Raw genomic sequence first — 24,502 nt, 5'->3', positions numbered from 1 at the left:
CAGCTTTAGCCTGGCTAGGCTCTGGCTATGGCTATGGCCACCACCTGGGGCATGAACCAGCAGATACACTCTCTCTCTCTGCACCCCCCTTCCCCCTTCTCCCTCTTTTCTCTTTGTAACTGATTTTCAAATAAAAATAAATATTTTTTAAAAAATGAAGATTGTTGGGGCCCAGCATTGTTGTGCAGTTGGGCCACTGCCTACAATGACAGCATCCCATATGGACACAAGTTCAAGTCCAGCTGCTCCACTTCCCATCCAGTGCCCTAATGCACCTCGAAAAGCAGTGGAAGATGGCCCAAGTACTTGGGTCCTTGCACCCATGTGTGAGATCTGGATGGAGTTCTGGGCTCGTGGCTTCAGCCTGGCCCAGCCCTGGCAGTTGCGGCCATTTTGAGAATGAACCAGCTGACAGAAGCTCTCTCTCTTCCTCGCTCCCTCTTTACTTCTCTGCAATTCTGCCTTTCAAATAAGTAAATCCTAAAAAAATAAAAAAAAATAAAAAAAAAAAAAATGAGGACTGTTAGAGTGGATACAAGTACAGCTTGATGCTGTATATAAGAAACCCATAAGCACCAGATTCTGTTTCTGTCCCGGTCATTCCTCTTCCTGTCCAGCTCTCTGCTGTGGCCCGGGAGTGCAGTGGAGGATGGCCCAAGTCCTTGGGCTCTGCACCCCATGGGAGACCAGGAGAAATACCTGGCTCCTGGCTTCGGATCAACGCGGTGCGCCGGCCATTGGGGGGTGAACCAACAGAAAAGGAAGACCTTTCTCTCCGTCTCTCTCACTATCCACTCTGCCTGTCCAAAAAAAAAAAAAGAAACCTACGAAATATAATGTTACAGAAAATCTAAAAGACAGAAAATATTCTAACCAAAACAAATCTGGTAAAGTTATATTAACATATGAAAATGTACTTTTTAAGGCAAAATCTATGTAAGATAATCACTTCAAAGTGACAAAAGTCTCACTTCACCAAAAAGATGACTGAGGGAACTACAAGAAATAGCAAATACAGAACACAGGGGGAGCTTAATATACTTCTCCAAATACCTCAGAGAAATAGTAGATAAAATTCAGTTACAGAGCAGACGTTTTAAGAAACCCGATTTAATGCCATTAGAGAAACTTGAACCTTCAAATGGCAAAATACAGTCTTCTTATATTTCCAGTGAAACAATAGTTTAAGAAGCAAGGGAGGGGCCAGCGCTGTGGCATACTGGGTAAGGCTGCCACCTGCAGTGCCGGCATCCCATATGGGTGCCAGTTAGAGTCCCGGCTGCTTTACTTCTGATCCAGCTCTCTGCTATGGCCTGGGAAAGCAGTGGAAGATGGCTCAAGTCCTTGGGCCCCTGCACCCATGGGGGAGGCCCTGAAGAAGCTCCTGGCTTCAGATTGGTGCAGCTCTGGCCATTGAGGCCAATTGGGGAATGAACCAGCGGATGGTAGACCGATCTCTCTCTCTCTCTCTCTCTCTCTGCCTCTCCTTTCTGTATAACTCTTTCAAATAAATAAATAAATCTCAAAAAAAAAAAACAAAAAAAAAAAAAAAAAACAAAAAACACCTAAATAAATGAAAGGGAAGGGAAGGGAAGGAATGACCATCATGTCACCATGATGAGAGTGGAGGGGTCCCACAGGGAGGAGGACCAACCAAGTTGAAGGCACGGCAACGCAGTCTCTAACAGGGGGAGGGATCACAGCCTAGCTGCCACGTCCATGTCTCGTACTCAGATGTTTCTCTATCAAAACAAAGCAAATCAGAACCACACTCTCGTAAACTCTAAAGCCTGAGGAAATAACATCAAAATTGAGAAATGCTAACTCAATAAATTAATACTTTTTTCAAAATGGGGACAGACTGTTCACTACTGAACACTGGCCGGCGCCGCGGCTCAATAGGCTAATCCTCCGCCTGCGGCGCTGGCACACCGAGTTCCAGTCCCAGTCAGGGCAGCGGATTCTCTCCCGGTTGCTCCTCTTCCAGTCTGGCTCTCTGCTGTGGCCTGGGAGGGCAGTGGAAGATGGCCCAAGTCCTTGGGCCCTGCACCCGCATCGGAGACCAGGAGGAGGTACCTGGCTCCTGGCTTCGGATCAGCGCAGTACGCCGGCCACAGCGGCCATTTGGGGGGTGAACCAACAGAAAAGGAAGACCTTCCTCTCTGTCTCTCTCTCACTGTCCACTCTGCCTGTCAAAAAAGAAAAAAAAAAAAGGAGTCGAACATCAGGTATACAAAGGATTATTTATCCTTATCCTCCAATCAAATGAATATCTAATCTACTGGAGACCAAAGCCAGAAGACTGTATTTTAGTCCAGAAGAATTGAATTTTTCTTTTTTTAATATGAAAAATGCCAAGATGTTTTCTTTTATAGTATTTTGGGAACTTCTTAACCCAAACAGTGATGTATGCATCTATACACACAATTTTTTGGTATACAAGTACACATACATAATACAGGCATGCTCCCATGCACACACACATATAAAATTTAAACACACAAACAGAAAGTTAATAATCCCTTAAAGCCAGGCCAAAAAATAAGTTTGAAAAGCAAAGGTAAGGATACAACTTGGGGTAGAGAGCCAGGCTGCAGTTTGCACAGCTCAATGAGAAGTGTTGTGTACATCACATCAATGTGAGGTGGTGCTGGAAGCTGGAACAGCTCTGCAAAGATCACCTACAAGACAATCAGGAGTCAGAAACCAAAACAAACGCTGCCTAGCACCCCCACTATTCAAAAGGCCTGAACTCTAACGTCATGGCATTTGTAATGAAAAGAATGACTTTTTAAACCTTAAAAATTTTGCTCTTTTAAAGCCCCATAACTGAGTACAGAAACAAGCACCTCTTCTCTATGACTGAACCAGGGAAGAATCTAAGATTATGTGCATCTGACATCCTCCCAGAGGGCCACCTGATTAGTTCCCATGTGGAAATTTCAAAGCAGATTCAGGGAGGTAGTTTGCTGAGGGACTCAAGAGATGGATTAGAGTTTTGTTCCTTTAAGCAGTGAGCACTTATTAGATTCTGAGGACAGGAAACAGATGACAGTCAAGTCATTCCACACTGCTACCTGAAAGACACCTAGTCCCAGACTTTGTCATGCTTCGTGTTCAGAAACTTCTGGTCCCCCGACCACTTCTAAAGCCCTGGCCTACACGCTCTCCCCTTACCCGCACCGTTCACACTCCTACACTTCAGTCTGATGAATTTCTACACACTGTACAGATTAAAAATGACACACTTTGCATTTATTTCAATTGACATGTCAGTGAACCAAGTTCACAGCAAAAGCAAACTCATGTTTAACAGAGATAGGACAGACATTAATTCTAAAAAATTTTTTTATAAAGCACAAAAATGTAATATAAATAAAATGTGCATCTCAAAATAACTGGGCTCTCTCAAGAACACTTTAGCATAACAGGATAAGGCAGGAATCAGTTTGATCTGTGTCAAGCAGACACCATTCATGAGTTAAATTCATTCTCTACAAAGCTCAGCTGTATTACTATCACCCTGTGTCTGAGTTCACATGGGTACACAGCATTGCTGCTCGTCATACTTTCAAGCCATTTGGCTCTTTTGATTTCTAAGAGTAAATAAAGACTCATTCCTACCCTGTGCTACAGGAAATAATACACTAGACAAGTGTATGCTATTAATGTGAGGCTAGAAGAACAGCCAAAGGCATGCTATCTGCCTGAAGTAAAACAGCATATTAAACTAGTTAAGCCACTTATACATGTTAAGTGGACAAATTTAATGACAGAGTGTGAAGTTAACTTAAATTATCCTTAACAACTATCCATGAATGAAGACATACTATATAAATAATTTATAGGCAACTCAAAGTTCCATTTGGCTACTGGTCTCAACCTCCTTTTTTCTCTTTACTAACATGGCTAACAGAGCACCAAAACTGACAGCAATTTCCTAGCCCCTTGTTAATTTTCAGTACCTGACAAGTAGCAAGGAAAAAAAAAAGCTAAGAACAGATTATACTTTAAGGTCAATAGAAAGATTCTAGAATTTAGGATAAGCTCCACGTGTAATGCATACCTCAACGATGTGGTAGTTCAAGGGGATCTTGTTCTTCCCTGGATAGCTCACTAGCTGTGCAGCACTGTAAAAAGCATAATTGAAGTTTAGTAAGTATACAAAGACACACGAAGAATCAAATAAGCAATTTCAAAAGCAGTGTGTTCGGATATAAAGAAATCTTTTCTGAAATGTTCTAATTTAACTGTGGCATAAATGATTATGTTTACCACAAGAAACAGGAGTCTAAGTAATAATACTAAAAAAGAATATTCAGATCTACTAACTTAGTTTTGATAGCATAGATCATCCCAACATACTATATTCCTTTCCACCTTAAAATCTTAAGCCAAACTTTAAGGTCTAAGAAAATTTTATTAAAAATACACTCTACCAAAGCTTGGGCTTCTAAATGCTAGAAAATAGCAAAAACATTAGTATTCATTTATTTCCATGACATCCAAACCAAAAATAGCTCCCTATTCAAGTTCTCTATAGCATATGACAAATACCCACAGTGGGGGGGGGGGGCAGCATCACATGTTCACTGCGTAATATTTGAGGGTGAGGAGCCTTGAGAACCAAGAGCTTTTAGAGATTAGCTTTATCTAGCAAGACAGGGAGTCAGGAGCATAGAAGATTCTCTTACACTCATAACATGCATTTTGCTCTTAGCAAACCGCCAGAAGGGCTGCTCTTTTTCGCCTCTGAGAGGGCCACGGGAAGAATCTTACCAAGTCTTCCTTTCCTTCCAGTGGGACTTGATGATGCAGTGAAGATTCTCTTCTATTACGAATCTTTCCACTGAATGACTCCCTGGCATGACAGGACCCTGGAGAGAAAAACCAAATGTATATATATCCAGCAAAACACCCACCTCTTTCCTTGTGAGGACAGTGATTATTTTGTGTATTGATACTCTAGCAGAAGATGGCTAGGCACACTACAGAGGCAGCCCCCCAAAATGTAAGTAAGTACAAGAGAAACAAATTCCGAGGTTCATTCTAATTCCCCTTGCACAATGAATCACAGGACTTTACCAGTCTTCAATGTAAACTTGATTGTTAGATTTAGATTACATAATTTTGACTAAAAACATTTCATTACATATGGAATATGGCAAAACAGGCAGTAAGGTGCTAATTTTGTATATGCAGCTGATTATCCAGTAGTTTTTTTTCTCTGAGGTAGAACACACACTAAAATGCTGAGATAATAAGCACCTTCCCACAGCACAGAAAAGAGATCGGCAAAAACAAACTCAAATTTGACATGAACTTCAAAAGCTCACGGAAAGTAAGAATTTAGAAGTCTTTTTTTTTGGTGCAAAAAACTTCTTCAAACCTATAAAGGATCTTTCAAAAGCTCATGGAAAATATATTATCAAAAAACTACATGGATTTCCAAAATAAACTTGTCTTTTAATTCCACTTCTTCACTAACATTCAAAAGTACCCTTGTAGGTGGTAGTTCTCAATGCAGAGAAAATTTTGCCCCAAAATGGAAATTGGGCAAATTCTGGACACTTCTAGTTGTCACAATTGGGGTTGGAAGAGTGCTGCAGGCATCTAGAGGGTGGAGGACAAGGACACTAGGTGCCTTACAATACACAGGACAGCCTCCGCAAGCTATCTGCCCCAAGATGGCCACTGTGCCGAGGCTGAGCAACCCTGCAACACTAAGCCACAGGTATGGGACTGCACCCAGGCAAGTGTCTATTCAGAACCTATCAGCTAATCACTGTGCTTCCTGCCTGGCTTTTATTGTAAGACAGTCATACAAGTGCTGAGATAGAAAACAATTAAAGCATACATTTTTATATCAAAATATTACTATGAAAATTTTAAGAAAATCTATCATTTTCCTTTAAGATTTATTTATTTGTTTTAAAGAGTGGGCAGGAAGGAAGAGATTTTTCCATCTGCTGGACCACTCCCCAGCTAGGGCTGGGCCAGGCAGAATCCTGGAGCCAGAAGCTTCAACCAGGATGTCAGTGGCAGGGGCCCAAATACCTGGGCCATCTTCTGCTGCTTTCCCAGGCAATTAAAAGGGAGCTGGATCGGAAGAGGAGCAACTGAGACAAAAACTGGCACCCACATGGAATGTCAACATCGAAGGCAGAGCCTTTACCTGCCATGCCACAATGCTGGCCTCCAATTTGTATTTTCTCAATTAATCATTAAAGTATAATGCTTGTCAACATTTGCTTACATAATACATATATTTAAAAACAATAAAGTCACCTTATATGAATCTTTATTTTTTTAAAATGAAAAGTACTCATTAGCGTGTTTTCAATAATTACATAATACAAACAACTTAACAATATGTCAAGGTGGGCATCTGGCCAAAGGTTAAGATCTACTTGGGCTGCCCACATCCACATCAGGGTTCAAGGTCTGGCTTTGCTCCTGATTCGTTTCCTGCAAATGCACACCCTGGGAGGACCTGGAGATTCCAGACTGAGTTTCCAGGCCCCAGCCCAGCTGTTGTGGGAATTTGGGGAGTAAACCAGTGAATAAGAAATCTTTCTCCCTGTTGGTCTTTCAAAAAAGGGTATGATGTCTTTAAGATACAGATAATCTTGATAATCTTGGGGTGGATGCTATGGCACAGTGGGTTAAGCTACCACTTGGAGTACCCAAATTCTTTATCTGGGTGCCTAGGATCAACTCCCATCTCCACTACCAGTCCAGCTTCAGATACCTGGGTTCTTGACATCCAAGCGGGAAATCCAGCTGGAATTCCTAGCTTCTAGACTCAGGCCGGCCTAGCCACAGATGTTGTAGGCATTTAGGGAGTGAACAACAAATGAAGATACGTTTCTTTCTGTCTCTCCCTTTCAAATAAAATTTTTAAAAAGATACAATCTCTAAAAGTAGGTGCTCTTCCTTGGCAAACAGCCTTAGTAACAAAGATCACCAAAATTACTGAACATTCATGTGTCAGACACTCACACATTTTACATGAGCTAACTATTATTACTTTTAAAGATTTATCATTTATTTAGTTATCTGAAAGAGAGTGGCAGAGAGGGATATTTCATCTGCTAGTTCACTCCTCAAATGGCTACAGTAGCCTAGGCTGGGTCAGGCTGAAGCCAGGAGCCCAGAACAGCATCTCTGTCTCCTACGTCATCTTGGGTTGCTTCTCACAGGTGCATTAGCAGAGAGCTGGACTTGAAGAGCAGCAGCCAGGACTTGAACAAGAGCTCTGGGATGCTGGCACTGCAGGAGGTGGATTAAGCTACTAAGCAATAAGGCTAGCCCCACAAGTTTAATCCTCATAACAATATTCTAAGATGCATATATTATCATTTCTTTTAAGGGAAATAGGGCACAGAGAAGTAAATAATCACCCAAGATCACACAAGTACTATCTGACTAGCCCAGGATTAAAACCCGATCCTACCTGGCCCTCAGATCTATACTCTTTACCTGCACACTGTGTTCTCTCATCTATTTATACATGCTACATAGAATTTCTTGCATAATAAAAGAGTATATTATCCACTGAATTAAAAAGTTAACCTCATTGCTACCGATTTTTTTTTATTATTATTATTATTATTTTGACAGGCAGAGTGGATAGTGAGAGAGAGAGAGAAAGGTCTTCCTTTGCCGTTGGTTCACCCTCCAATGGCCGCCGCGGCCGGCGCGCTGCAGCCGGTGCACCATGCTGATCCGAAGGCAGGAGCCAGGTGCTTCTCCTGGTCTCCCATGGGGTGCAGGGCCAAAGCACTTGGGCCATCCTCCACTGCACTCCCTGACCACAGCAGAGAGCTGGCCTGGAAGAGGGGCAACTGGGACAGAATCCGGCGCCCTGACCTGGCCGGCGCCGCTAGGTGGAGGATTAGCCTAGTGAGCCATGGCGCCGGCCAACTACTGATCTTAGGAGTAAAAACAACTCAAAATGTTATCTCAGACACAAATCAAGCCAGATTAAATCACAAATCTAATGTAACACATGTTTCTTCCAGGAAGTGGGTGGGAGCTGATACATACCTCGGGGTCATCTGTGTAATCAAACATTCTGAAGATGACCCTGGGCATGGGGTACGTGGAGTCTTCAGTGTGCGGAGGGGGGGTAAACGGAGGAAGATTGTGCTGCAGTGCTTCACACAGGATACTGTCAAAGGCAAGATAGGGTCTTAGGATGTGCCGCTCCTGCCAGCGATCCTTTTTCAATTTCTGAATCTGGGCCCACAGGCAATCTAAATACTAAAGAAAGATTAATTTTAAATAATTGATATAGATAACATTTTGACTAGACCAAAAATAATGACCCTCTAAAATACAGGATACAAAAGTAAGCTAACTGGCAAGTACATATGTTACAAAAGAACGGTGCTATGTTTTGCTTTTAAATGAACTACTTGTTTATAAAGTCTATCTGGAGCTGTCATCTCTTACATTTTTCAAAATGAGCATCTGAAGTCGAAATACATGAACTCTTTGATGGCTGGGATCCTAAAAAGCAAGATAATGCCTCTGTTCCATTGAAGATTTACTAAACTCACTATAGGTTTAGGGCTATCAAGAGTTGGATCCCTGACCTGAAGTGTGGAAATCCAGTGAAGGCATACTCAAGGAATGGTTCTGAGTATATTACAGAAAGAAGAGTCTACTAACAAACTGTGTTTGTGTCACAGGAGTCAAGTCAATTTACCTCTTCCTGTGGGTGCGGTTTGTCGGCAGTCCAGACTTGTAGCATGGGCACATGAGTCTTCTGGCGTCTTCTAAAGATAAACATGAAAATCTACATTTAGGCTTTTAAAAATGTAAAAACACGTGTGCCTGTTTTCATGACTAATAAAATGCAAATCAGAACAAAATTTTCACCTACTGGATCAGCAGGTATCAACATTTCTGATGCTGCTTTATATAATGTCAACACGTAGGTAAATCTGTAGTCTCAACATTGTTGGCAGAGGAGTTAATCTGTTAAGCCATTTGACTAAAAGTAGCAAAATTACTCCGAACCTTCAACTCAGTAATGCCATTTCTAAGAATTCACATCCTCTATAAATGTATTTGCACATGTATACAAAGAAACACATACAAGAACATTCACTGAAACACGGCAGAAAATTGGAAATAACCCAAATAGTGTAATTCATTAGGTCTGGGGGTTTGGTCTGAGTATTTTAAAACACCATAGTAATTCTTATGTGCCCTGATATTTGAGGAATTACTGTAGTAAGGTTTTTAATGCATTTTACAAACATGTACAAAACCAGTTTGAAAGGAGCTCTGTTACCAACGCCTCCGCACTGGCAGAGTAAGCAAACATTCCATTACTTTCAGGACTCACCAAGATACAACAGCAGCAGAATGAGATTACCTAGAGACCGCCTTCAGGAATGCTACCGTTTATGTTTGACAAATAAAAGTCAAATGACTATCACTAACATAACACATAAGACATACAACACATTTATCTTATCTATACAGTATCCCTTATCTAAATAACAAGAAGCACTGAGCTATGCCCTTACTTAAGATAGCTTTCAGTGTTGGCGAAGATGCGGTCCATCTCTGCATCTTTCTTTTCGTACAACTCCTTTCCAACCCAGGGCAATGACGACAGAAATGCATACACGTACCAATCCCGTCGCACCTGAGAAAGTTTTAAACAGGTAAATTAAAAACATGTGCTAGTGAACTACTATTTTCTTGAATGGGAAATCCTATGGAAGCTATTTAACAGGGCTTAAGAATGACATCTGGGTGCCAGCACTGTGGCACAGTGGGTTAAACTGCTGCCTGTGGCACAGCATCCCATATGGGTGCCAATTCAAGTCCCGGCTACTTCACTTCCAATCCAGCTCTCTGCCATGGCCTGGAAAAGCAGTGGAGGATGGCCCAATCCTTAGGCCCCTGCACCCACATGGGAGACCTGGAGGAAGCTATAGGCTGCTGGCTTTGGATCGGCCCAGCTCTGGTTGTTGCTCCATTTGGGGAGTGAACTAGCAGATGGAAGACACCTCTCCACCTCTCTGTAAGTCCGCCTTTCAAATATTTTTTTTTTTAAAGAATGACATCTGGCCAATCCAGAGCATGTCTGCACACACAGTTCTGATCTTCCCAGGCATAATCACTGGGGTTAATACACCGATGTCAGGAAAACCCACCAGTAACTCAGCTACTAACTTTCAGGTATCAAGAATTTATACTGTGATCTTTTATTGCCATTGTATTAACACATTCCTGGTGCTAAACGGATGAAATTCAACACAAGCGGTTCTCTCACCTGAGGCACATCTTCTTCCTGAGTTACACTTACAAAATTTTCAAACATAGCAACCATTGATGGGGCAGCAATCACATGACAATTCACAAGATCAGACAAAAAACGGACCTGTGGGGGCAAGCAATTCCTGCTATTACATCTGAATGTTCAAAATAAACAACAGACACGATCTAAACCAAGGGTTTGAAAAACCGTAGCCCAAGGGCTGCATCTAGCGTACTCTGTTTTTGTATAGCCTGTGGACCAACAAAGCTTTCAGGTTTTAAATTCTTGGGGGGTGGAGGGGTGGGAAAGAGTATTTTCTAACACAAATTACTTGAAACCCAAATTTCAGCACCCAGTTAATTTTTACTGGAAGATAGTCATGCTCAGTTATACACTGTCCATGGTAGCTTTAGTGCTACAATGGCAGAGCTGAGTAGCTGTGAGAGAGACCACATGAAGAACAGAAAACCTGAGCTCACAGGTTCCCATGCTACACGACACTAAGAGCTCAGCCTGTATATATCTTAGTGACATCACCTACAAAGTCCTTTCCCATTTGGCTATAATTTTCCTGAACCATAATAATGGAAAATCTGTTTAATTTATTGGGTGCCCTTTGTGGCCACTGGTAAGCACTTCTAAAGTTCCTGTTACAGGTAAGATCCTGGCAGGCACATTCTCACACAAAGGGATGAGTCCTCTACTGAGAGGCAAATCAAAGTGCTATAAGAACAGTGACAGAGTGAGTAGGGTCAGCATCATAAAGGCAGTAACTAGCTTAGGTCCTAACAGGTACATACCCCTCAAGCAGTGAGCAGAGAGGGCAAACTAGGGAGCAGGTAATTTTGACACAGCGGAGAGTGTAGGAGGTACGAAGAAACAGATCAGGGCAACCACTAAGGGTCCAGCTAGAGTCTGGACCTCAGTCTTATAGCCTGATGAGGGTCCAGACTCTGACAGTATACTTCATAAAAAGAATCTGATCCCTTATCTCCAACACAGGTATATTTACAATATATACTGGATCACTACCAATTTATGTTTTAGACATTAAGGCTTAATTCCATTTATAATAAATGAGTTCTAATATTTACTTTCTGCAACCCAGTCAATCACCTTTTCCCCAGGATTTATGATCACTGAGGACAATGGGAAGGAATTGGGGTTTTAGACACCAACCACCATGAGCTGAACACAAAGAACACTTTGGTGTCACTGCAGAAAGACTGAAAGAAAATTTAGATGTGAAAAAATTAAAGAGATCTTATGAACACGAGGAGGAAGGTGTGAAGTACACTGGTAGCCCTTGAGATAGAGAAGGAACAAATATGAGAGAAATTTAGGAGGCAGAACTGTAGGCTGCAAACAACTCAAAAGGCAAAAGGAAGACAAAAGTTAACACTCAGGTTTCTGGGTGGGTCACCAAGTAGACAGTGGCCACTGTGAGTTGAGGAGATAAAAAGGAAATGTGACTGACATTAATTTAAGGATTTCCAGGTAAGGTTATCTTAGAGCTTTGCAGGGAACATTTGAAATACAGGTCTGGTACTTATGAGAAAGTTTGAAACTGGAGAAACACTTTCAGATTTGGGGGCAGCATCAAAACAAAGGTGGTTTATGAAGCTAGCAGAGTGTTTAAAGGAAGATGACCCAGTAAAAGATGAGGAATAGAAGGGAGGTGGCAGCTGGCGCCGCGGGTTCTAGTCCCGGTTGGTGCGCCGGGTTCTGTCCTGGTTGCTGTGGCCCGGGAAGGCAGTGGAGAATGGCCCAGGTGCTTGGGCCCCTGCATCCGCATGGGAGACCAGGAGGAAGCACCTGGTTCCTGGCTTCGGATTGGTGCAGCACGCCGGCTGTAGCAGCCATCTGGGGGGTAAACCAATGGAAGGAAGACCTTTCTCTGTCTCACTAACTCTGCCTATTAACAAAAAAAAAAAAAAAAAAAAGGAGGTGGCAGGTGATACAGGGAAACCAGCTAGGATTCCGAGTGAAAAAAGACCCTGGATTTGGTATTGAGCTCTGTGGTGCCTTTAATGAGAACGGTTTTAAAAGAGCAGTTGTTAGGGTCAATAGGAGACTGACTCTCAAGAGAAAAGACACAGTATTTAGTTAGTGCTTACCTTTTTCCTCCATACCAACACTAAGTCATGATATACAGAAATAAAAAGTTAAGGGTGGTGCTCGCTCCAGCAGCTAAGACACAGGTCAGGATACCAGCATCCACATCAGAATGCCTGGGCTCCTGCCACCCACATGGGAAACCTGGACCGAGTTCCTGGCTCCAGGTTTGGGCCTCCCGCCCCAGCCATCATGGGCATTTGTGAACTGAACCAGCCAATGGGAGCTCCGTTTCTCAAATAAACTTCAAAATTATAGAAATAAAAACTTACCAAATACACAGCTTCATTATAATTGTTTGCTTTCAATGATTCTTTAAGTTGACGAATCATAGCTTCTACAAATTCTCCACCAAAGTTGTAATTCCTGGCATTCAGCAGTCCAACCAACGTTGTATAAATTGTCAACTTCTCAGGTAACAGACGTGCACTGATTTGAGAACCAGTACAACAGGAAACCCCCAAAACAATGGCATTATATTAATTTGCTGAATTTCATATAAATGTTTCATCATTCATTACTTTTGGAATAGGATCACCATTATGTTTGTAAAACTATTCCATAAAAAGCTTATGTGTCCATAAGAAGAGCTGCAGACATGGATTCCCAATTTTCTCACTTTAATTCTAGTTAATTAAAAAGTTAGGAAAGACTGGGGCTGGCGCTGTGGCAGAGGGTTGAAGCTCCGGTCTGCAGCATCGGCATCCCATATGGGCGCAGGTTCATGTCCCCGCTGCTCTGCTTCCGATCCAGCTCTCTACTGTGGCCTGGGAAGGCAGTAGAAGTTGGCCCAAGTGCTTGGGCCCCTGCACCCATATGGGAGACCTGGAGGAAGCTCCTGGTTGGCTTCGGGTCGGCCAATTGGAGAGTTGACCAGCGGATGGAAGACCTCTCTCTCTCTCTTTGCCTCTCTGTAACTATTTCTCAAATATATAAAATCTTTAAAGAAAAATTAGAAAACGGTTTAATTGTGAAGTTATTTCACCACTGAAATAAATACCATAGCTCACGCTAGACCAGTTTTTCTTCAAGTATGTTGAGTAGAATCAAATAGCAGCTCCCCAGACATGACTTCCATGGTAAAATACAAGATTCTGGGTACAACAAGTTTCTTTAATGCAAAATCATTAAGAGGGTGGGGGAGTGGCACATGGCACAGCACTGAGTTTTAAAACTTAACTAACCAAATGTCATGGGACCCATTCCACTTTGAGAAACACTATTCTAGCCACTTATAAAAGATGCAGAATAAAACCAATTTCAACTAATTTCCTATCACTTAAACTGTTGAAATCTTAACTTGGTACTCATTGTTGATTTCATTAAAATTATTTGAAAAGTAGGAGAGAGGATTACAATAATAAACCTTTAGAAGAAGCAACTGTTGCTTCATAATTTAGGCAGCCTTTAGAAATAAGTTCAAACACTAAAGTGACTCCTGAGATAATTCAACGGGGAAGGGATTCTTATAAGTTTATAACCTTACATATTTATAAATCTAGTTAAAGGTTTTCCTAAGGTATCTAGCATTAGGGACAATTTAGGTCTTCAAAAATACTTGGACAGAAATCATACTCCTTATAAACCTCCCCAAACCTCAAATTAAAAAATAGTGCCAAGCAATACTGGTACAGCCTTAAACAAACATAGCCTCTGACAAGAGTTTAAGTATAAACACTATTCCATGCTACTAAGTGCTTTTAAAAGAGAAGGAGTTTTTTGGATAACCACAGCAAAATGATTTTTATTAGTTTTTTAAAGATATGTGTTCCTGAATATTAACTGTATTCCTCTTGAAAATTCTAAAGCAAATTAACTGTACTTTTAATAATGTGAGGTTAAAATGAAACCCACTAACTGTATGTGCATTTTTTAAACTTCAAAAATTAACTGCATTAAAAAAATAACTTGGAGCCGGTACTGTGGCATGGTGGGTTTAGGGTGCCTGCAATGTGAGCATCCCATATGGTAGTGCAGTTTGAGTCCCTACTGCTCCTCTTCCAATCCATCTCCCTACAAATGCTCCTGGGAAGGCAACTGAAGACAAACCAAGTAACTGGGCCCCTGCCAGCCACATGAGCGGCTAGGATGAAGTTCTGGGCTCCTGGGTTCAGCCTGACCCAAACTTGGCTGCTGCAGCCATTTGGGGAGTGAACCAGTGGATCGAAGATTATAGTCATCTGCCTTTCAAATAAATAAGATCTTCCAAAAGACAAAACCAAAAAACTTAAGTCACCTTCATAATTCAAAAACAGCTTACAGAGGTTATAATTTCATTTAAATTACGAAGACCCCTATTTATCCAGAAGTTAGTTCTTTGCAAGGCCAGCAATTCAGAGCAATCAATGTCTACCTGAAAGTCTAGATCATTATCTTGGTTACTGACAGACTCTTTCATAATTTCATGAGACTTTTCCCACCGTAACATCCTCACAAAATGCGGTCACCAGTATTAGCCAACCTAACTCAGAAGATTATGTCTATTAATACCTTCAAAAGCATTTTCTGTCTCCCAAGAACCACAACTTTAATTACCAGTTCTCAAATTTGTTTGGTACTACCAGCTAAAAAAATAAGTTAAACTCTATTTATACATTTAAAAGTATATGCTTACAAAATAAAATCTCTGGGAAAGAAAATGTCTACTTTCTCATTTAAAAAGTCAATCATGATTCTACGGTTCTAACAAACAAAACTTTTCAATTTTAGTCCTATTTATCTTTAAGAAAGAGTTCAAAGGGCTAAAGATCATTTCATTTGTATAAATTTCCCAAGAGGAGAGCCATGACATTTGCAACATAAACACGACTTTTGAACATTTCCCAAAGCATTTAAGAGTAGATAACACATTATCACCTGGATTCATAAATCTTTTGCATACATACACTGTACAAAGAAGTCTTAAGATCTTGCTCTTGTAGTTGGGAAGATCAGCTTCCAAAACACCAGCCAGACCTTCTAGGTTGCTCTCCAAAGAGCAGGCACTCTGTAGGGGCAACATAACAGCTGTCAAGTATTCAGTAATCTGAATACCAATGAAGTTTTCTATATGGTCAAGTTAAGATTTCATATGCATAAGGCACTATGACAGGTTTAGCATGAAGTGAATCAGGTATTATTCTTAAAAATCCATGAAAACAAAACAAAAAATAAATAAAATAAAAAAATAAGCAGCCTGCTATGGCTTGGAAACAGTTTCTTCCCCCGAGGTGCACTGCTCAAAGCTTGGTCATAAGGTAGCGCTAATGGCAGGTCATTAGGTCACAGGGGCTCCATCCTCAGGACTGGATTAGCGCAGGCGGGTACTGTGGCATGGGCTGGCTCTCACAGGAATAGGTTAGTATAAAAGAGCAAGCAGGCCTCTCCCCAGCTCTAGCTTCTCCACTCAACACTCACGTCCCTTCTGCACACAGACATCCCCCTTCCCACTTCTCCAGCACGTTGTGATACAGCCAGGAGGGCATGGAGGAATGCCAGGGTCACGCTGCTTGGACAAGCCAGCCACCACTACACAGAACCAGACAAATCTTCCCTTTCCAAGTCCTCAGCCTCGGCATTTACAGCAATACAAAACGGACAAAGACACAGTGAAGACGGCAAAGTATCAAAAATAGAAGGCCACCATGCGCTGTTGCATCTCTCTTAATGCACCTTCTGACCCTGAACAAACTACCTGACACATCGGGGTGTGGCTCAGTTCATTTATAATTGAGAGCACCACTGTCTAGGCCCCTTCTAAGACTTCTCTAACAATTACCACTAAAAACTCTCAATTATCTGCATCCCAGGGGCTTCAACCTGCATCAACTTTGGAACAGAAGCATGGTCACACAAATTAACCATTTGGTACGTACCTTTTCTCCTACTTTGCATATTAAAGACTCCAAATGATCTTCAGTTTCATTTGCATCAGTCTTTCTCCTTTTGTGAGGCTGTCCACCTATTTCAGTAACAAAAAAATTAACATCTCATGATGAATCTGCTATCATAAATTTATTTATAGATTATAATCTTTTCTGTGGGACTGTTTTTCACTTAGAGCAGAACATCTTAACTGATACTCCATTTCTCAGACTAGGCTGGATCAACCTACAGTCTCCATTCTCAGGGTCACTACATACAGTAACTCTAAGAGGCGCTATGTATGGTAAATTTTTTGTGAATAGTGCTCATGGAGCTATGCAATCTAGCTGTCCTGACTGGTCCTGTGGGCACAACTGGTTCAACAGATCACACAGCACCACTGTTCAGATTACCCCACACAACAGGAACTATTACCAACATACATACAAAGCCCCAAGCACTGTTGCTAATAACTGCTAGGAAAATGTATCATTTGCTCATATTCATGTAAATGATTCCTTGCTTGAATGGCTATTAACTGAATAATTATTGATACTAATTCACTCAAAAACCATTCTAGGATAGGTGGTTAGCCTTGGCTCAGCCCCATCAATTGCAGGCATCTGGAGGGCTAGCCAACAGATGGAAGCATTCTCTTTTTCCCCCTTATCTTTCCCCTGTTTTTCAAGTTATTTAAAAAACAAATCCAAGATTACTTTTAAAAATCTACCACTCTGAAACCATTACCAATCACCTTGACTGCTAAAGAATTCAAGTTGAGCCGGCGCTGAGGCTCACTAGGCTAATCCTCCACCTAGCGGCGCCAGCACACCAGGTTCCAGTCCCGGTCGGGGCGCCAGATTCTGTCCCAGTTGCCCCTCTTCCAGGCCAGCTCTGTTGTGGCCCGGGAGTGCAGTGGAGGATGGCCCAAGTGCTTGGGCCCTGCACCCCATGGGAGACCAGGAGAAGCACCTGGCTCCACCCTTCGGATCAGCGTGGTGCACTGGCCGCAGCACGCCAGCCGTGGCGGCCATTGGAGAGTGAACCAACAGCAAAGGAAGACCTTTCTCTCTCTCTCTCTCTCTATATCCACTCTGCCTGTCCAAAAAAAAAAAAAAAAAAGAATTCAAGTTGAAAGAAGACGTGCTACAAATCAGCCTCAAGCTCTGGACTATATATTGTTCATATTCTCACTGCTGATCATCTCTTATTTTGTTAACACATCCATCTTAAGTCCTTTTGTGGTGTAAAACAGCTTAAAATTTAAGATGATGTTATTAAGTATGGACCATGATGCTATTATTACACGATATTGGCTAATTTCCTAATATAATTCAATTTTTGGCTTCCAACAATTAAATGATTAGCACTGCATGCCTGTGGACAGAGGCAGCAGTATGCACATGTGTTGGAATCTGTACTAATAATAATGAAAATTTGCACTTGGAGATAGGACTGTGTAGTGGCAAGTTATAAATAACTTTCAATCTTCTTCAGAACTAATAGCCAATCTGAGTTATTCTTTCCACAGAGTTGATGATTATTTACTCTCTCTGAACACTTGGCTTTAAATTACAGTGATCCTCACGAACACAGCACCAGGCTATTCTAAATTTGCAGAGTTCACGCCTCTCCAATGACTGAAATGATTTTCAGATACCACACAAAGTAAAGCTGAACAAAATCAATTTTTCTATCTAAAGACCAGAGAAGTATTATAAAAAAGTTACTGGCCCAATCCCTTATTTACCATTTTCATTTGACTTAGAATACAATTTTGAAGATAATGCCACAAGAAGTGCAGCGCGCATGCAGTATGACAATGAGATAAATTCCTAGTGATATCTGCAGTGGACACATGTGGCATGGTGGGACAGTGACCTTGATTTTTAAGTTGCAGAAGCTATTAAGGTTCTACCATTCTTCCATACAAAGGTTTTTTTATTTCCAGAACTCATTCATTCACTGGGAAAAACCCTCACATCTGATGCAATGTTTATATAAGCAATCAGCCAGGACACTAAAATAGTTTTCCTCAGGGCTAGCACTGTGGCATAGCAGATAAAGCTGCCACCTGCAGTGCAGGCATCCCATGTGGGTGCCAGTTCGAGTCCCAGCTGTTCCACTTCCAATCCAGCTCCCTGCTAATGCACCTGGGAAAGCAGAAGATGGCTCAAGTCCTTGAGCCCCTGCACCCAGGTGGGAACCTGGAAGAAGCTCCTGGCTTCTGATCAGCCCAGTTCCAGCTGTTGCAACTACTTAGGTAGTGAACCAGCAGACTGAAGACCTTTCTCTCTGCCTTTCTGTAAATCTGCCTTTCAAATAAAAAAAGAAAAAGTCTTCCTCTGGAGCAGCATTTCTCAATTAGCTGTAGATTCTGCACACACACACACACACACACACACACACACACACCCCGCCATGGCCATGTGGCAGTAATCTCTGGAGACACTTTTAGTTGTCACAACTGAGGGAGTGCAACTGGCCTCTAGTGGGCAGAGGCCAAGTATGCTGACAAACATGCCACATGGCATAGGACATCCCCCAACAAAAAAGAATAAACTGGCCCATAACATCACAGCATGGATGTTGAAAAACCCTGTTCCAGAAAGCACAACGTACAAATAGGGTTCTTCAGAACCAGATCTTGGTGAGGCTGGGAGAACGCAAAGAAAAACCAGCCAAATGAGAGCCTAGTTCCCTTCTTTCTGGCCAATCTGCTTTGCTAATCCTTTATCCACAGCCTCTGGATTTAACTATCCAGTGGACTCAGTGCAGTTTGCATCATGCTCTAGCCTTTAAAGGCGCCCTCCTGGCCTCCAGGTAAGCCTGGGAAACACCGCTGCAGGGAGAGAAGTGGGATCCCTCTGGGAATGCTAGAAGATACACACACAGTCCCACGTCTCAACTGCAGATCCTCTCCATAGTTGGCTACGATGAACGACAGGATTTGTTCAGAGAATGGGAAGAGGCACAAAGTATGAGGTCAAAGGTGCCACACCTCGAGAATACAGAGAGGTAAGAGAACAGACACATCCTGAACTCGCGGACAGTAACAAGATTGAATTAAGAACAGAGCTTCTGTGAGAACAGGAGGGAGCAGAAAAACACACTTTAAAAATAACAGTTTGAGAATCAGCAGTATGATTTTTTTTTTTGACAGAGTGAACAGTGAGAGAAAGAGACAGAGAGAAAGGTCTTCCTTTGCCGTTGGTTCACCCTCCAATGGCCGCCACAGCTGGCGCACCACGCTGATCCGATGGCAGGAGCCAGGTACTTCTCCTGTCTCCCATGGGGTGCAGGGCCCAAGCACTTGGGCCATCCTCCACTGCACTCCCTGGCCACAACAGAGCTGGCCTGGAAGAGGGGCAACCGGGACAGAATCCGGCGTCCCGACCGGGACTGGAACCTGGTGTGCCAGCGTCGCAAGGTGGAGGATTAGCCTAGTGAGCCGCGGCACTGGCCAAGAATCAGCAGTATGATTTCAAAGACTCTGCAGTAGCCCTCAAACAAGAATAGGATTCCCAGCAACAGTGAAAGTTTTATAATACAAGTTACAGATGTAAATTGCTACTTTGACTCTGACATGCTAGGCTAATACAGAAAAAAGCAGATGGCTATAAAACCCACTGGAGGGGCCGGCACTGAGGGTCAAGCTGCTGCCTGCAGTGCGGGCATTCCATATGGGTGCTGGTTCAAGTCCTGGCTGCTCCACTTCCAATCCAGCTCCCTGCTAATGCAACTGGGAAGGAAGGCAGTAGAAGATGGTCCAAGTCGGTGGGCCCCTGAACCCACGTGGGAGACTCAAGCTCCTGGCTCCTGACTAGCCCAGCTCCAGCCACTGTGGCCATTTGAGGAGTGAACCAGCGGATGGAAGATCTCTTCCTCTCTGTAACTCTGCCTTTCAAATAAAAAAAAAAAAAAAAAAAAAAAAAAAAAAAAAAAACTTTACACCAAAGTAGAAAACTTTAAATTAAAAAAAAAAGATTTATTTATTTATTTGAAAGTCAGAGTTACACAGAGAGAGGAGAGGCAGAGAGAGAGAGGCCTTCCCTCTGATGGTTCACTCCCCAATTGGCAGCAATGGCCAGGGCTGTGCCGATCTGAAGCCAGGAGACAGGAGCTTCTTCCAGGTCTTCCACGTGGGTGCAGGACTTGGGCCATCTTCTCCTGCTTTCCCAGGCCATTGCAGAGAACTGGATTGGAAGTGGAGCAGCCGGGTCTCGAACCAGTGCCCATATGGGGTGCCAGCGCTTCAGGCCAGGGTGTTAGCCCACTGAGCCACAGTGCTGGCCCCAAAAACTAACTCTTCAGTAAAGACAAAAAGTAACAAAAACAAAAATACTTTCATCCTGCAGATTTAAAACTGAAATTAAAATCACTTCTGAAACAAACTATACTCTGCCTCACAATTAATACACCTCTTTTTTTCTATAGTTAAACAAAAAGCAGTGCAGCCTAATACACGAAGACCTAACTCTTAAGTAGTTTAAACAGGGTTAATATGGAGTCCTTGCAGGGACTACAATGCTAAGAAGATCCCGGCCAAGGAGATTCCCATTCAGTCCGAGCACATCTTCAAGTTCCCCCACCGCCTAAACTCCACTGTTTTGATCCCTGCCACCCCTGATGCAGTGTTTAGCTATGATTTTTAAAAATATCTTTAGAAAAAAAGTCAGAGCTAGAAGGACAGAGTTCGATCTTCCACCTGTTGGTTCACGCCCCAGATGGCCACAACAGCTAGGGTTGAGCCAGGCCAAAGCCAGGAGCTTCTTCCAAGTCTCCCACATGGGTACCAGGGGCCCAAGCACTTGGGCCATCTTCTGCTGCTTTTCCCAGGCCATAAGCAGGGAGCTGGATTAGAAGCGGAGCAGCCGGGACACAAACCGGGATGCCGGCATCACAGGCAGTGGCTTTACCCACTACGCCATGACGCTGGCCCCCAAAAATATACCTTAGAAGCAAACAACATTTAACACTTATTATATATGTATCCTACAGTAACTGAAAAGCTTCAGATGCATCTTTAAAAAAAAAAAAGACTCTAAGAGCTAAGTTAGATGTAGCATGGGACTAGTATCAATACAAATTACTTTAAGGTTTCTCTTCCTGTCTATAAATTGACTACTAAACAAACTTCACTGCTACAACCTCTCTTTAAAACACTTATTTATTTGAAAGAGGGGGGGTGGGGGTGGGGGAGGATATGGAACTTCCATCTGTTGGTTCATTCCCCAAATGGGTACAGCAGCCAGGTCTGGGCCAGGCTGAAAGCAGAAGCCTGGAACTCCAACCTGGTCTTCCACATGGGTGGCAGGGGCCAAGCACTTGGGCCACCCTCAGCTGCCTTCACATGCGCATGAGTGGGAAACTGAATCACAAGTGGAGAAGCTGGGACTTGAACTCAGTCACAAGTGGCATCACAACGTTGTGCCTTTTAAGAACTGTCCAGAAACATCAGACCCTCTGCTACCTCTGTGATATCACCTGCTCCGGCAACACTGGCCTCCTTGCTGTTTTGTGAGCATGATGGGAACGCTCTAAGAGGGTCTCTGTACTGAGCTTTGTCCAGGCCACAGCTTTTCCCCAGTCACATGGCTTGCTCTACTGTCCCCTGAGGCCTTGGATCGGATGCCTTTCCTGATCAACCCACAGAGGACAGTCCCAGCATAACACTCTCCACTGGCTTTAGGGACTTCACTTTTCCCCACAGCACTTGTTACTATAGGATACATTTCACTCTACTGGTCTCCCCAGAGAAGCCAGGCCACCTTCCATACTGTTCATTGCTATGCTGCAAGTAGTGAGGAGTGCCTGGCTGGTCCTGATTTGAATAAATGGTTATGCAGTCCCTCTGGATCCCTGAGGTTTCAGTTCCTGCCCCCAATACCAAAATCCACGGCTGCTCAAGTCCCTAATATAAGAGGGCGTAGTGCTTACACACAACTTATGCATACTTTCCAGTATACGTTAAACCATCTCTGGATTACTTATAATTACAACGTAAATGCTGGGTACATAACTGAACACTACTGTTCAGAGAATGACAAGAAGAAACATCTCGGACAAGTTCAGTACTGACACAAGACTTTCTTCCCAAATATTTCCCCCCTTGGTTGAACTCAGGGATGGTAAACTTGAGGCTCTGAACAGCCAGCTGTATGCAGTCAAGCATATGGAAAGGCAGGACAATCAGTGTCTCCAAAGCTGACAAGCCAGAAATGCTCTGATGCATCTACTCAATTCTGAAGCGGTTTCCACGCAGGAACCAGATGGACACGACTTTGCTGCCAGCTGGTATGAAAGAGCTAACTTCAAAAAAGCCATGCAAGCCTCTCAACAACCAAAGCCAAGGTTACTTTTCTACATATTTACACTCCAACTCTGCAGGCTGTCCACTGGTGACACTTCCTCCTCCTCCTTTAGGGATGCCCTAGGGAGGAGAGGAGGAAGAGTGGATAAAGAAGGCACAGAAGAGCAAAAGAAATGGGGGAAAAGGCTCAAATTCTCTACAACCCAAGCAATGTTTTAAGCATTAGTTTTTGACTAGTCAAACATGAAGCATTGAAAATTATATTTTCTGTGTCCTGCACAGGTTATACCAGGAAGTCTCCTGTGTTAAAAATCAAAGTGTGCAGTGGAGCTACACCTGTGGAGAGAGTCTTGGACTTGTTCTCACTGTTGTCTGTGCCCCGACAGGTGTGTCCAGAAGGGAACCAGGATATCCTCACAGGTTATACCCTGGTGGAAATCTGATGTTTCACTGCACATAGGAAATACATGCAATCCTGCTCTCCTCCATCCCCAAGTGCCTCGGCACTCCAGGAGACATAAACGTTAGTGGAGACGCTGCATTCGACTTGGCTTTCCTTCCGTATTTATTACATCTTAGGCATTAACAGATGATGGAATTAACGAGCATCCCCTTGAACCTCTGGTTGTGTGTGCCATCTCCCTCAACCCTCCCAAGAACCAGCACCACCGCTGTCCTATCCCAGGCTAAGCTTCTGGAAGGTGACACGACCTGGGCAAGCCCACGAAATGGAGGGCCGCGTCTGCTCTGAACCTAAACCCTCGGGTCCCCGATCCTGAAGCCCAACCTCTAGGATACTCTGTCCTCCAGGAAGAACGCACTGAAAACAGCAACACCAGAATCGCTCGAGTTTCACCCGTGTGTGTTCCGGACGGACCGTCACGCTCGCGTCTAACCCACACATCTTTTCCTGTTGGCAGTAGCAAGACCATTTCGTTTGCATGATGGCAACAGCGTGGTCTCCCTGAGCACAAGCCGTCGGGAAAGGACGCGGGCACCCGGGCCTGAGAGCTCTCCAGCTAGGACTCTAATCGTCTACCCAACGCAGCACCACGTGTCCCTGTGGGTGTGCGGGAGCCCGAGTTCTTTTCCTACCCCTTCACAGGGAGGGCGGACGGGGCAGGGGGTGCGGAACGCAATTCACAACACGCCTTTGTTCCTTTCCTTGCGCCAAGTCCTCCGAGAGCTCAGCCCAGGCGCAGCTTTGCGGGCTGAAGCCAAACCCCAGGACCCCTGGGGCTCTGTCAAGGATCCCTGCAGGCGGCGCAGGTCTAAACTTTTTACAGCCCCTGGAGAGCAGACGCCTCTGCCCACGGGGATCGCCCGGGCTCCCTTCCTCACGACAAAGGGAACGGGGAGCAAGGGCGGAAGGGGCGCGTTCGCTTTCCAGAAGCCGGCCGGCTGCCCCGCGCGGCGCCTCCCTCCTTGGCTCCCCCAAACGCTGCCGGGGAAGGCGGGATTCCCGTCCCTCCCCTCGAGACCCGGGACGCTAAACCTCGCGGGCGCACTCACCGTCGTTCTCGTCGCTGTGCCGCCGCCGCGACATGCCGCCGGCCAGTGAGCCCTGAGCCGAGACGCCGGGCGGGAAGCGCCGCACGAACCGTCGGGCCGCCGGCCGGCGCGAGAACAGCGGCGAGGCGCGCGGACCGGCCGGCGCGCAGGCGCACTCGCTCTAGACGGCTCCCGGAAGCGCACGGAGGCGAGGCCGCCGGGTGGACCCCGCGGAGCCGGCGTCCAGAGCCTCTCGGGCGTTTGGTTGGCGCGCAACCGCCCCCTCGAGCCTCCTCCGCCTGCCAGGTGCTTCCTTCTCCCGCCTTCCGCTTTGGGTCCTTCCGGGCCAAGCAGAAAAAGCCGCCGCGTCAGCCAGCCAGAGCCCGGCGGCCGCGGGCCAGACTCGGAGGCGTGGTGGTTGAAGGAGGCCGCTCTAGCAGCCACCCGCGGGAGGCCTC

At 44.2% G+C, this 24,502-nt stretch overlaps 1 protein-coding gene across 6 annotated transcripts in view; it reads right to left on the bottom strand.

Annotated features, from left to right (window-relative positions):
• Positions 1–24,250, bottom strand: part of NCBP1 (nuclear cap binding protein subunit 1) — a 43,978-nt gene extending 19,728 nt beyond the window's left edge. The window contains exons 1-12 of one of the 6 annotated variants that reach the window (XM_089318640.1): positions 24,066–24,250; positions 22,616–22,673; positions 16,252–16,337; positions 15,283–15,383; positions 12,670–12,826; positions 10,298–10,405; positions 9,543–9,664; positions 8,714–8,783; positions 8,050–8,265; positions 4,780–4,877; positions 4,067–4,130; positions 2,571–2,681 (exon numbers count right to left, since the gene is read on the bottom strand). In XM_089318640.1, coding sequence (XP_089174766.1) covers positions 2,571–2,681; positions 4,067–4,130; positions 4,780–4,877; positions 8,050–8,265; positions 8,714–8,783; positions 9,543–9,664; positions 10,298–10,405; positions 12,670–12,729 — 849 coding nt within the window. In that variant the 5' untranslated portion in view covers positions 12,730–12,826; positions 15,283–15,383; positions 16,252–16,337; positions 22,616–22,673; positions 24,066–24,250. Of the gene's footprint in view, positions 1–2,570; positions 2,682–4,066; positions 4,131–4,779; positions 4,878–8,049; positions 8,266–8,713; positions 8,784–9,542; positions 9,665–10,297; positions 10,406–12,669; positions 12,827–15,253; positions 15,384–16,251; positions 16,338–22,615; positions 22,674–24,065 lie in introns of all 6 variants that reach the window. The other 5 variants (XM_089318646.1, XM_008263220.5, XM_051856292.3 and 2 more) reach the window with 5 other exon arrangements.
• Between the last annotated feature and the right edge of the window lie 252 nt (positions 24,251–24,502).

Source organism: Oryctolagus cuniculus, chromosome 1 (genome assembly GCF_051225735.1).
Source record: "Oryctolagus cuniculus isolate XC-2025 breed Fujian yellow rabbit chromosome 1, ASM5122573v1, whole genome shotgun sequence".
NCBI lineage: Eukaryota > Metazoa > Chordata > Mammalia > Lagomorpha > Leporidae > Oryctolagus > Oryctolagus cuniculus.
This window is presented reverse-complemented; position numbering and strand designations above follow the sequence as displayed.